At 36.5% G+C, this 14,238-nt stretch overlaps 1 protein-coding gene across 1 annotated transcript in view; it reads right to left on the reverse strand.

Annotated features, from left to right (window-relative positions):
- The window catches only part of PPEF1 (protein phosphatase with EF-hand domain 1), a 185,454-nt gene that overhangs the window by 154,125 nt on the left and 17,091 nt on the right, over positions 1-14,238 (reverse strand). The window contains exons 4-5 of the mRNA XM_044669261.1: positions 12,703-12,860; positions 2,579-2,693 (exon numbers count right to left, since the gene is read on the reverse strand). Of these exons, the coding sequence (XP_044525196.1) occupies positions 2,579-2,693; positions 12,703-12,860 (273 nt within the window). The remainder of the gene's footprint in view (positions 1-2,578; positions 2,694-12,702; positions 12,861-14,238) is intronic.

A 14,238-nucleotide genomic window follows, 5' to 3' on the forward strand; every position in this document is an offset into this window, starting at 1 on the left:
TATAATTGAAATGACAAATATTGGAAACAAAGTAAATAAGGGAAATATGTGAAGAGCTGAAAAGAGATTAAGAATAATGTATAAATATGGAAATAGGTCTTGATCAATGACACATGTAAAACCCAGTAGTAGAACTGCTTGAAGGCTACAGGAAGGGGGTGGGAGGAGAGGAGGGAAAGAATATGAATCATGTAACCATGGGAAAATATTCTAAATCAATTAATTAAATAAAACTTTTCAAATATAAAAAATAATAATGCATACAATGATAATATTTTTTTAAATAGGCACAAAATCAAGAGTAAAAAAGTATCCAAGTAAAACAAATCCAAAGGAAACTCAAAAGCAGAGGATGTTTATGTTAGCATACATATATAATTTACATATTTTTAAACAAATTGTGAGCAATGTAGTTTGTGTTCTCGCATATAATCTTTATCATGCATTTGTTTGGTTAAATTTTATTGGTGGTGGTCATGGTTACTAAGTATATTAATAAAAAATTTTGTTTTAAGAAAAGGGGGCATCTAGACCTGGGTCAAAAGACTTGGAGATGAGGCAGTATGTGGACAACTGGTTCTAAACTTATTCTAAAAAATAAGAAGACACAAGGCCTTTTTATTATTGAAAATATATCCAAAAATGTATGTCCTTAAACCTTTCAGGAAAGACACTTAGAGATTTGGATTTGACATATTGTTAAGGATAAAAAAACAAATATATATATATATATACATATATATATATGTTGTTTCAAAGTGGAAAGGAAAGAACATTAGATTTTTTTCATCAAAACACATGAGGTTCAAATCTTGACTGCTCCTTCATAGTTGTGTGATTCTTAGATAAACATTCAACTACTTTCTGGGCAGTTTCCTCTACATCTATAAAAATAAAGCATTCTAACTGAGCTGTTGCTCATATTCACTTCTAACATTCCATGAAATCCCATGAAAAGTTTTATAATATAAAGTTGCTTTTGAATTTCAGAAAATTATTTGGCATATAATTTTTTTATTTTAAAAAATAGGAGCTATACCATGGGAAAAAAATGAGGATGTATTTTCACTACAAATAAAATTCTAAGGTGGTATTTATCTATATGAAAATACTGCCTTATTTTCATTGCTGCAGAAAATCCTATATTTTACACAATCTCATTTGCTTTTAAATCTGGATAACATGTTTTGATGGGACAACTTCTTGAGAGCAGCGATTATTTTTTTCTCATTTTTTTTCTTTGTAACACCAGTACCTTATACAATGTATTAAGTTTAGTAGCTACTTAATAATTGCTTGCTATGCTGAATTAAATTGGAAATGACTTCTGTCTGAAAGTGATTCCCTACCCTTAAGTCTTCTCTTTTGGTTACTCTAACTAGTCTAGTTGCCTGTACCCCTTGAGATACTCCTACAATCTGGTAATTGTTTTTGTCTTCTCCCCTGGTGCTATGCTTTGAGCTTTTTTAATATATCCTTTAGAACTACTCCTTTGATCTCTAGTTCTCTCACCCTTGTTGACCCTAGACACCAGGTAGTCAAGCCTGTGAAGAATCTTTCATTGCCTCAGAGGCTGAGGTTGAATTTTCTTTCTGCTTTGAAGAGATCTGAAGCAAAATTAATACATGCAAACAAGCTATATGGAAGAAATGGAGAAAATATTTAAAAGATGGATAGCATTAGAATTAAGAGGAGTTAGGGAATGATGCTTGTAGAAGATATGATTTTAGTTGAGACTTAATGTTAGGAAAGCCAGTTGGCAAATATGAGAAGGGAAACCACTGAAACCATGGATGACAATTAGAGAAAAAGACCAGTGCCAAAGTATGGAGAATCTTGTTCAAGGAACAGTAAAGAGGCCAGTAAAGAGGATGAAGAGTACATGGTGGGGTGTAAATAAAGTACAAGAAGCTATATATGAGAGGAGAGGAGGAAGTATATATTTGAACACCGAATACTTTGAATTTGACCATGGAAGTGTTAGGGAGCCACAGAGTTTGTTGAATAGCAGGGTGACATGGTCTGGCCTATACTTTAGGAACATTACTTTGAAGCTGAACAGAGGATAGATTGAAGTGAGGAGAAAAATGAGGAGACAGACCCACTGGCAGGCTATAACCATAGAGGCATGTGTTCATAAGGGCCAAGGTTAGCAGCAGCATCAGAGGGAAAAGGAAGGTGGGGAGAATATTGGAGAGATCTTGCAAAGGTGAAAATGAATAGACCATAGAAATATTGAGTTTAAGATGTCTACTAGACATCCAATTTGAGATGTCTAAAGGCAGCTGGAGATGTAACACTGGAGATTGGCAGAAAAGACAAGTTCAAAAAACATCAGCATAGAGATGATAATTAAATGCATGAGAGCTGAAAGTTGTGGGTCTTAAGAGAATACTGAAAATTCCTTATCTTTCATGTACTTATTTCCTACACACAAGTGGAAAAAAATGAAAGTTAGAATTATCCTCATTGATAATTCAATATTATTGCTCTATCCCCCTTATTATAGGGTACTTTCACCTTTAAAAATTGTGCAAAATCAGTGGTTTCTATGAGACTGCTCAAAGTTTAATCTTACCACAAATTGTTAATTCCTTGGCTTCAATGGACATTATATGGGTGATATTTGGCAATTGTTTCAGGACCTTCTTGGCTTCTACTAATACCTCTAGCACATATCGGGCATGTAGTATCTGTAAGGAAGAAACAGAAGACATCATTGTATTGAAAGTTATCAGTATATCATGTAGACATGGGTCATTCATATCTGTTTCCATGCTTCCTAGTCATCTCTCTAATTATTTTCAGACTTTCCTAGTTTCACTTTGTGGTTTACCCATAGAAGGTAGGTTTTAGGTAATGGGAGAATCAAAAAGGAGAGTTCTGAAGAGACTGTGAAGTTTGAATGTGAAAAGATGCTCAGATTCCAAATTTTTTTATTTTTATTTGTTATTATAGTTCTTGAGTTCCTATAATCTTACAGGAAAACAATAGTTTTTGTTGAAAGAGAGGTATCCTGGAAGGATCTAGTTCCAAATCTTGCCTCCAACATATCCTGGCTATATAACTGTGGAGAAGCCATTTAGCCCCTCAGTGCTCCAAGAAGTATCCCTCAGCCTATCCCATCACATATGTCCCACAATACTCCTAAATGAAGACAAAAACAAAACCATATTAAAATGTCATTGGGGCTGAGGGAGCACAGGAACAGCAAAGTATCTCAGTGGGTTGAGAGCCAGCCCTAAAGATGAGGGGTGGGGGGTCCTTAGGTTCAAATCTGGCCTCAGATACTTCCTAGCTGTGTGACCCTGGGTAAGTCACTTAACCCCCAATGCCTAGCCCTTACTGCTCTTCAGTCTTAGAATCAATACATAATATTGATTCTAAGATGGATGGTAATTTTTTATTGTCATTAAGAAATATTTAAGGAAAAATTAAAATATAATAAAACAGATATTACATTACTAATTCAATATGTAGTCCATAGTGATCCTTATACAATTTAATACGGCTTTGGTTTCTACTGGAGTTGACACCACTGTTATGATAATAATAATAATTGTCATTATTATTAATATATTACTTACTATGTCCTAAACACTGTCTTTAATACTTTACAATTATTATCTCATTCCATCCTCATAACAACCCTGGGAAGTAGATGCTATTATTATCTCCTTTTTTACCTATGAAGAAACTAAGGCAGAAGTGAAGTGACTTGCCCAGGGTCACACAGATAGTGTCTGAAACTAAATGTGAACTCTCTCCTAACACCATAGTTGCAGAGAAGGTATTGACCTATATTGGTTAAAGGATTTTTTTCAACTTAGAGTTCCCAATACCAGTGAAATAACATGTCCAGTCCCTACCCCTAAAGCACAGTTGTTCTGATTGTCTGTTTATACCTCATTTGTTGACTGATACTGGACACCTCTGCTGGGATGCTTTTAAATAAAGCTCAGCTGTTGCAGGCAAAGAAAGTATATGCTCAAGTATCTGAACAAAACAAAAAAACCTGCCTTCAGGTGCCACATCAGACCTGTGCTTGAAATGGATAATCTGAGGTGCACTGAAGATCAATTAGCCAGTTTCCCAGAATAGTTATATCATCTTTACTTCTATCTTGAAGCAAACAAAATATGGGACCCTAAAAAAGAAGCAGGTGGCTAAAAGGACAGAATTGGCCCCAGGGCCAGGAAGAATAGCTAGGGGTTTGAATCCTGCCTCTGATCCCAAATGGATGTGCAACCCTGGGCAAGTCGTACAACTTTTCATTGCTTTAGGCAACTTCCAATGACTAAAAGATGCTGAGGTGGCCACTTGCATTTTTGAACAAGAGCTTTTCTTCGCCTGGGAGTTTCATACACCAAAGGAATCACAAGTCCTGGCCCTGCCCCTATCCCCATGCTTCATAAGGTCTGTGGGACCCAAACATACACATTAATAAGTTCCCCAATGGCTTTGTCTCCCTTAAGAATAAGATATTTGGTAAAAGTGAATGTGATAGGGGCAGCTGGGTAGCTCAGTGGAGTAAGAGTCAGGCCTAGAGACAGGAGGTCCTAGGTTCAAATCCGGCTTCAGACACTTCCCAGCTGTGTGACCCTAGGCAAGTCACTTGACCCCCATTGCCCACCCTTACCACTCTTCCACCTAGGAGCCAATACACAGACGTTAAGGGTTTTAAAAAAAAAAGAATGTAACTTGGGAAATGTCTACATTCATGTTGCAATATTATCTTCTATGTGGAGATCATGATGAAAGCCTCCAGCAACCCAGCCTTGATTCCCACATAAACTAAGGAGTCAAAGACTAATATCGAGGTAATCCATAACGTGCAGACAGAACACTTCTAAAGGAGGTGAGATAAAAAGGAAATGCATCAGACAAAGGAAACAAGCAGTCTGTAATATCTACAGATAAATATTCTTGTTCAAGCTGTTGAAGATGACACCAATACTCTTCTTAAAGAGTTGTGAGTTGAGTCAATTGAAATGATTTTGAAGAAAATATAAAAGGGGTTGTAAGGAAGATATATTCAATTTTTCTTAGGCATTTTCTGATCAGTAAATGTGAAATGGATGGAAAAATCTTCATTGTGACTGGATTTCAAAATAATAAAAACAACCGTCTGGGCTAAGATGGAGGCAGAGTAAAAAGCAGCTGCTTAACCTCTCCTAACCCACACATATAGAACTCCTCAAAAGGACATAAAAACAAACTCAGGGGGCAGCTGGGTAGCTCAGTGTGAGAGCCAGGCCTAGAGATGGGAGGTCCTAGGTTTAAATCTGGCCTCAAACACTTCCCAGCTGTGTGACACTGGGCAAGTCACTTGACCCCCATTGCCTACCCTTACCACTCTTCTGCCTTGGAGCCAATACATAGTACTGGCTCCAAGACAGAAGGTAAGGGTTTAAAAAAAAAAACTCAGACGAACAAAGGGACCCCACAACAGGGCACAGCATTGAAGGTACATGGGATCAGGGCATTTCCATGCTGTAAGAGGGTGAAATAGTTTTCATTAAAATATGAGCTGAGCAAACCCCTCCCCCCCCCACTACCACCTACAGTGCCAAAGCCAGCTCACAAGAGTTAGAGCGAGTTTGGGGCATTCATTAAGTTCTTGGCAGCTACCTGGGATCACCAGGGCATGCTCCTGAGAGCAGCAAGACTTAAGACCCCAAGAGGCTAAAGAACTCACAGACTTTGAACACAGACCTTGAGTGCAGGCACAGATACAGGCTCAGATGTGGACCCTGAGCACAGGCGTGGACCTTGGGTGGGGACCCAGTGCAGAGGGGTGCATGACTGTGGAAGCAGTACCCTGAGATTGTTAAAGGAGCTTCAGACAGAGGAGCAAGCAAGGGGACCACCAGGAGGCTTGACCCTGAGAACAACTAGACTTGAGACCTCAGGAGCCTAAAGAGCTCAGACAGATCCAGGGATTGAGGATAAAGCTGAGAGGGTGCACAGCGCACTGTGTCTTAGACCAAAACTGCTCCACAGCTCCATAGGCAGGAGAGCCTGTCTTCCTCACCCAGACTTCTGACTGAGAAAGAAATAATAATAATGGCAAACCAGCCACAAGAACCCCAAAAGAGAAAAATCAAGAAGAAATCTTTAACACTCGACAACTTTTACACAGAAAAAATCCAGACAACAGAACAAACAGCAGAGGAGAACAAACAAGTAATCACATCCAAACCTTCCCCCAAAAAATGAAAATTGGTCACAAGCTCCTGAAGAATTCAAAATTGAGATCATGAGAAAGATGGAAGAGATTTGGTGAGAGAAGTGGGAAATAGTTCAAAAGGAAATTAAGAGGTTAAAAAACAGAAACTCCCAATTGGAGAAAGATGCCCCAAAATCAAACGAAATGGTAAGCAAATTGGAGGAAACCATGAAAAACAGAATAGACCAAATTGAAAAGTAAAATCAAAAGATTATAGCAGAAAACCAGTCTCTAAAGACCAGAACTGGGCAAGTAGAAGCCAATGATCTCTCAAGGCAACAAGAACAAATAAAGCAAAGTCAAAAGACTGATAAAATAGAAGGAAACATGAAATATCTCAATAAGATCAGGTATGAAACAAGGATGCCCATTATCACCTCTATTATTTAACATTGTACTAGAAACACTAGCAGTAGCAATTAGGGAAGAAAAATAAATTGAAGGTATTAAAATAGGCAATGAGGAGACTAAGCTATCACTCTTTGCAGATGATATGATGGCCTACTTAAAAAATCCTAGAGAATCAACTAAAAAGCTAGTAGAAATAATCAACAACTTTAACAAAGTTGCAGGATACAAAATAAATGCACATAAATCATCAGCATTTCTATATATTTCTAACACATTAGAGCAGCAAGAGATAGAAAGAGAAACACCATTTAAAATCACCCTAGACAATATAAAATACTTAGGAATCTATCTACCAAAACAAACACAGGAATTATATGAACACAACTACAAAACACTTTCTGAACAATTAAAACTAGATCTAAACAATTGGAAAAACATTGATTGCTCATGGGTAGGAGGAGCTAACATAATAAAAATGACCATTCTACCCAAATTAATTTACCTATTTAGTGCCATACCTATCAAACTACCAAAAAAACTTTTTTACTGAATTGGAAAAAACTATAACAAAGTTTATTTGGAAGAACAAAAGATCAAGAATATGAAGGGAAATAATGAAAAAAACCATGAAGGAAGGTGGCCTAGCAGTACCAGATATTAAACTATACTATAAAGTAGCAGTCATCAAAATGATATGGTACTGGCTAAGAGACAGAAGGGAGGATGAGTGGAATAGACTTGGGGTAGGTGATGTCAGCAAGACAGTGCATGATAAAGCCAAAGAGCCTGACTTTTGGTACAAAAACCCACTATTTGACAAAAACTGTTGGGAAAATTGAAAAACAATATGGGAGAGATTAGATTTAGATCAACATCTCACACCCCACACCAAGATAAATTCAGAATGGGTGAATGACTTGAATATAATGAAGGAAACTATAAGTAAATTAAGTGAACACAGAATAGTATACTTTTCAGATATATGGGAAAGGGAAAATTTTAAAACCAAGCAAGAGTTAGAAAAAAATTACAAAATATAAAATAAATAATTTTGATTATATTAAATTAAAAAGGTTTTGTACAAACAAAAACAATGCAACCAAAATCAGAAGAGAAACAACAAACTGGGAAAAAATCTTTATGACCAAAAACTCTGACAGGGGTCTAATTACTCAAATATACAAGAAGCTAAATCAGTTGTATAAAAAATCAAGCCATTCCCCAATTGATAAATGGGCAAGGGACATGAATAGGCAATTTTCAGATAAAGAAATCAAAACTATCAATAAGCACATGGGAAAGTGTTCTAAATCTCTAATAATTATAGAAATGCAAATCAAAACAACTCTGAGGTACCACCTCATACCTAGCAGATTGGCTAAAATGATAGTAGGAGAGAGTAATGAATGTTGGAGGGGATGTGGCAAAATTGAGACATTAATGCATTGCTGGTGGAGTTGTGAACTGATCCAACCATTCTGGATGGCAATTTGGAACTATGCCCAAAGAGCTCTAAAAGACTGCCTGCCCTTCAATCCAGCCATGGCATTGCTGGGTTTGTACCCCAAAGAGATCATAGATAAACAGACTTGTACTAAAATATTTATAGCTGCGCTTTTTGTGGTGGCAAAAAACTGGAAAACAAGGATCTGCCCTTCAATTGGGGAATGGCTGAACAAATTGTGGTATATGCTGGTGATAGAATACTATTGTGCTCAAAGGAATAATAAACTGGAGGAATTCCATGTGAACTGGAAAGACCTCCAGGAATTGATGCAGAGCGAAAGGAGCAGAGCCAGAAGAACATTGTACACAGAGACCAATACACTGTGGTAAAATCAAATGTAATGGACTTCTGTACTAGCAGCAATGCAATGACCCAGAACAATTCTGAGGGATTTATGGAAAAGAACGCTACCCACATTCAGAGGAAGAACTGCAGGAGTAGAAACACAGAAGTAAAGCAACTGCTTGAACACATGGGTTGATGCAGGCATGGTTGGGGGTGTAGACTTGAAATGACCACACGAATGCAACTATCAATAATATGTAAATAAGTCTTGATTGATCACACATGTTAAAACCAGTGGAAATGTGCCTTGGATGTGGGGGGAAGGTAACTACAGGGGGGGTGAAAGGGAAAGTAAAAACAAGAATCATGTAACCATGGAAAATCTTTCTAAAAAAAAAAATACCAAATCCAAAAAAAAAAAAATAACAATAACAGCTAGCATTTTATGTAGCACCTAATATATACCAGGCACTGCCCTAAGTAATTTACAAATATATCTTCCTGAGAGCAGCTGGGTAGCTCAGTGGGTTGAGAGTCAGGCCTAGAGATGGGAGATCCTAGGTTCAAATCTGACCTCAGACACTTCCTAGCTGGGTGACCCTGGGCAAGTCGTTTAACCTCCATTGCCTAACCCTTACCACTCTTCTACCTTGGAACCAATACACAATACTGATTCTAGTATAAGTTTTAAAGGTAAGGGTCTAAAATATATAACTTCCTTTGATCCTCACAAAAACCCTGGGAGATAGTTGCTATTATTATCTCCACTTTATAAAAGGGGAAACCGAGATAAATAAAGGTTAAGTGGTAAGCCTACAATAACAAAATTAATAATAATATAAAAAATTAAGCTAGTAATAAGAATAAAATAACTATGACTAACATTTATATAGTGCTTATCATGTGCCAGGTACTATGCTAAGCACCTTTACAAATAATAATTCATTCAATTCTTACCACCCTAGGAAGAGGATGTTATAATAACTCTCATTTTACAGATGAGGAAACTGAGATAGAGATTAAATGACTTGCTCAGGGTCACAAAGCAAGAAAATGTCTAAGGCCATAAACAAACTCAGTTTTTCCTGACCCTAGGCCCAAAGCTCTACCTAGCTTTTCTTGTTTCAAAAATCATTTTAGAAATCACTATGGTATAAAAGTACAGGAACTCAATAGGTACAAAAGAATACAAAATATCTTCAAAGAGTTCAAATAAAATACCATGAACCATAGCCTTATTTTCATCACATAATTACACTTTTCTTGATTTGTCTGAATATCGGTATGTCCTTCTTATAGAAAATGTGCTATAAGTAAATGAAATTATGAAAACAGAAAGCAATTGAAAGGAGGAACTGAATGGTTTCAGAAACTAGTTAAGTCATAGGAAGAAAACAAGAGATGGTAACGATATTTTCCTGCCATTTAAAAAGCAATTAGACTCTGCAGTTTGAGCCAAGGAGGCAGAACCAGAAAGAATGGCCAGAATACATAGAGAGGAAACCTAAAGAAATGTTTTCAAATAATTAGTATTGTCCATCAATGGAATGGGTTACCTTCACAAGGTACAAAGTTTTCTGTCAATTCTTCAAATGGAAGCTGGACAACTACTTATCAGAGCTGTCATAGAAAGGCTTCGAGATTTAGGCAGAGGCTATTTTAATGGGTTCCTTCCAATCCTGGGAGTATGTGTTCCCATGAATAAATTAGGAAGCATTCTTTTAATATCTTTTGATCTTTCTGCAAGAAGGTCAGTACTAGCATTTTAGGGATTTGCTTATAGCTGTCATAGAAGGTTTATAGTAGTGTACCAAGTAACAATGAGGACAAGTCTGATCTAGAACAAAAAGACTTTGTTAAATCTTACTGCAACAGTTAAACCAAGCAAATATAATAATAAAACAACTCTTAAGAAGAGACAAAAATGGGAAAAAATAACTGAGGCACTCGGCTATAAATAACTTCTGGGGAGACACTTAATTTGATCAGTTTTAGCCTATAAGCTGAGGAAATGTGTATTAGCAGCATGGCCTAATGGATAGAGATCTCATTCCTCTAACTCATCACCTCATTCCCTGTGTAATCAGAACTACCCAGATTCAAGTTCTGCCTTTTATACACCAGAACTGTGTGAACTTGGACAATAACCTCTCATTACCACCACCAGGATACTTCTCTAAAATTGTTCATTGTAAGGAATATTGAAAATATGTATTGCATGACAGGACTGGAATAACTGATATCAGACTATTTACTTTCTCAGGGAGGGAAGTGAGGAAGGAAGGATATGTCAAATACGTGAAATAACAATTGTTAAAAATTGTTTCTACAGGTAACTGAAAAATTAAAATTATTAAAACTGAAAAAATGCTCATTGTAGAAGGGTTATTCATCTGCATTAGGTGGAGAGCTTTTTCTCATATAAGAGTTCCCTATGTCAATGAAATCACAGGTTGGGAAAAGTGAGTCAGATTGGATGGCAAGTTAGAGAGCCAGGCTTCCTCAAAAGGTTGATATTTCTGATTTAAATATAAAAAGCGATATCATAAATAAATTAGGTGAAAGTATAGTAAACTTGTCAGATCCATGAGTAAGGGAAAAATTTAAGAACAAGCAAGAGATAGAGAATATTATAAAATGTAAAATGAATAATTTTGATTATATTAAATTAAAAAGGTTTTGTACAAACAAAATTAGGAGGGAAGCAACAAACTAGGAAAAAATTTTATAACAAATTTCTCTGACCAAGGTCTAATTTCCTAAATATATAAGGAACTAAATCAAATTGACAAGAAATCTAGCCATTTTCCAATTGAGAAATGGTCAAGAGATATGAAGAGGCAGTTTTCAGATGAAGAAATCAAAACTATCAATAATCATATGAAAAGGTGTTCTAAATCCCTCCTGATTAGAGAAATGCAAATCAAAATAATTCTGAGGTACCACCTTATACCTAGCAGATTGTCCAATATGGCAGCAAAGGAAAGTGATTAACTGTTGGAGGGGATGTAGCAAAATTGGGACACTAAAGCATTGCTGGTGGAGTTATGAATTGATCCAACCATTCTGGAAGGCAAGTTAGAATTATGCCCTTTTATCCAGCAATACTACTACTAGGCTTGTATCCCAAAGAAAATTTTTTAAATGGGGATGGACCTGTTTGTCCAAAAATATTTATAGTGATGCTTTTTGTGATGGCAAAAAATTGGAAAATATGGGGATGTCCCTTGACTGGGGAGTAGCTGAACAAATTCTGGTATATGATGGTGATGGAATACTATTGTGCTATAAGGAATGGTGAATCACTTGATTTCTATAATAACTGGAAAGACCTACATGAACTGATGTGGAGTGAAATGAGCAGAACCAGGATAACATTATATATAGTAACTGAAATATTATGGGATGATAAACTGTAATAGCAATGCAATGATCCAGAACAATCCCGAGGGACTTATGAGAAAGAACACTATCCACATGGAGAGAAAGAACTGTGGGAGTAGAAAGAAAGCAGAAGACATAGATCTATCACTTGTTTATATGGGCATATGATTTGGGGTTTTGGTTTTAAAAGATTACTGTATTACAAAAATAAATAACATAGAAATAGATTTTGAGTGATAATGCATGTATAACCCAGTGGAATTGCTTGTTAATTCTGGGAGGGGGGAGGGAAAAAAGAAGGGAGACAACATGAATCATGTAACCATGCAAAAATATTTTTAAAATAAAATTTAAAATTATTATTTTAAAAAGGTTGATATTCCCATATAGGAATCTATAAAATCCTGTCTATCCCAAACTAGTGTTATTCCACATGCCTAGACAGTAAGCCAGAAACTAATCTTCAAAATATGATGCATCATACAGAAATAATAGCATGGCTGCCATGTCTTAAGAGCATAAACACTACTTGCCAGTTAGTCAGCATGTATTAAAAGCTCAGACTTATCTTTGGAAGTTGCATATCTTCAAAGAGTTAGTGTGATGCAAGCAGAAAATGCAAATAAACGAAGTCAAGGAGATCTGAGTATGAGTTCCTACTAGGGAACTACCCTTGACTAGGTAGGTCACTGAAACTTTCTTTTTGCTTATCTGCAAAATAAGGGTAGCAATACTTCTACAACTTTACCTTCATGAGTTTAAAATGTCCAAATGTTTGGAAGAATTTTGTAAAGTGAAGGTAATCTATTCATCACCACCATCATCATTATTATCTTAACAAGTCTTAGCTTGAGAAAAATTAAATTTCTAAAAACATTTTCAGCACTGTCAAAACATACAAATGGCATACATGTGCTTGAATCAATATAACTCCATCTCTACTTGCCTGATTTTCCTTGAAAGCATTAATAAGAAGTAAGACATCAGTATAAGTGAGAGGGAATATTAGCCGAGGACCTTCATAAGAGTCTGGTACTTCTACCATACGTAGAACAGTTTTTGTGTCTAGTCTTTGACTTTCTATAGAAGCTATGGACTGATATACTGAAAAGGAAAAATAGTTTGGAAGAAAAATTAACCACTGAAACAGAGTACTGTTCTCATATAGAAGCATCATGCCGATATTTCTGAATGAACCAAATGACCATGGCCAGTCAAATCTCAATGGCATAATCATTAAGTATATTAAGTGCCAATTATGTACCAAACATGGTGCTGAGGTCAAAGAATGAAACAATCTCTACTTACGACATTATATTCTAATAAAATAACAAGTACATTTAAATTCTATACAGCATAAATATAAAGTTAAGAAATATAATTATATGCAAAGTAGTAAATACACAATAATTTAGGGGGAAAAGCATTGGCAGTTAGAAAAATCAGGAAAGGCTTCATGTATGCTGGCATCTAAGATACATCTAAAAAGAGAGGGACTCTATTAGGCAGAAGTATAGAGTGAGTGCATTCCAGGGTAAAGAGATGAGAGCCATTGTTGTCTGTGTGCAGAACAGGGAGAAAGTCAGTTTGACTGAAGTGCAGAATGGGGAAAGGTGGGGAGGAAGGGAGAGAGGGAGAGAGAAAAAGAAAAGAGAGGAGGGGACTTATGGGAGGGGAGGAGAGGGGAATGCATGGGAGGGGAAGAGAGGAGAGGAGAGAGAAGGGCAGAGAAGGGGAAGAGAGGAGAGGAGGGCAGGGAAGGAAAAAGGAGGAGAAGAGAGAAGAGAAGAGGAGAGAAGAGGGGAGGAGAAGGGAGGGGAAGAGAGAAAAGGGAGAGAAGAAGAGGGGAAGAGGAAGCGGAAGGGAGGAAAGGAGAGAGGAGGGGAAAAGAGAAGATGAAACCTTGAGGAATAGTCATAGTTAAGAGTATATGATGATGCTGAGCCAACAAAGGAAAAGGAATAGTCAGAAAGGTAACATGAAAACTAGGACAGAATGTGGTACAAAAATACAGAGAGGAGAGGTGGTCAATTCAGGTGAGGGTGGTCAATAGTGTCAAATGAAAGAGATTAATAATAATATTAATAATAATAATAACTACTAGCATTAATACAGCATTAATATGTGCCAGTGTGCTAAATGGTTTATGAAGATAGTTTCATTTAATTCCCACAACTCTAAAAGGTAGGTGCAATTATAATCCCCATTTTACAGTGGCTGAAAATAAGACAATCAGAGTTTCAAGTTTAAGTGACTTATCCTGGGTTACAGTTAGTAAGTATATTTGAACAAAAGTCTTCCTGACTCCAGGCCAAGTCCCCTATGCACTGTTCCACCTAGCTAGTAGAGAAAGAATGAGGACTGAAAAAGGACTATCAGATTTGGTCACTTTGTAGAAAGAAGTTTCAGTTACCTAATAAAATCAGAAGTCTGATGGCATAGGTTTGAGGAGAGTAAGAAGAAACAACATGAAGGCAGAATA

The sequence above is a fragment of the Gracilinanus agilis genome, chromosome 3, assembly GCF_016433145.1.
Source record: "Gracilinanus agilis isolate LMUSP501 chromosome 3, AgileGrace, whole genome shotgun sequence".
Lineage (NCBI taxonomy): Eukaryota > Metazoa > Chordata > Mammalia > Didelphimorphia > Didelphidae > Gracilinanus > Gracilinanus agilis.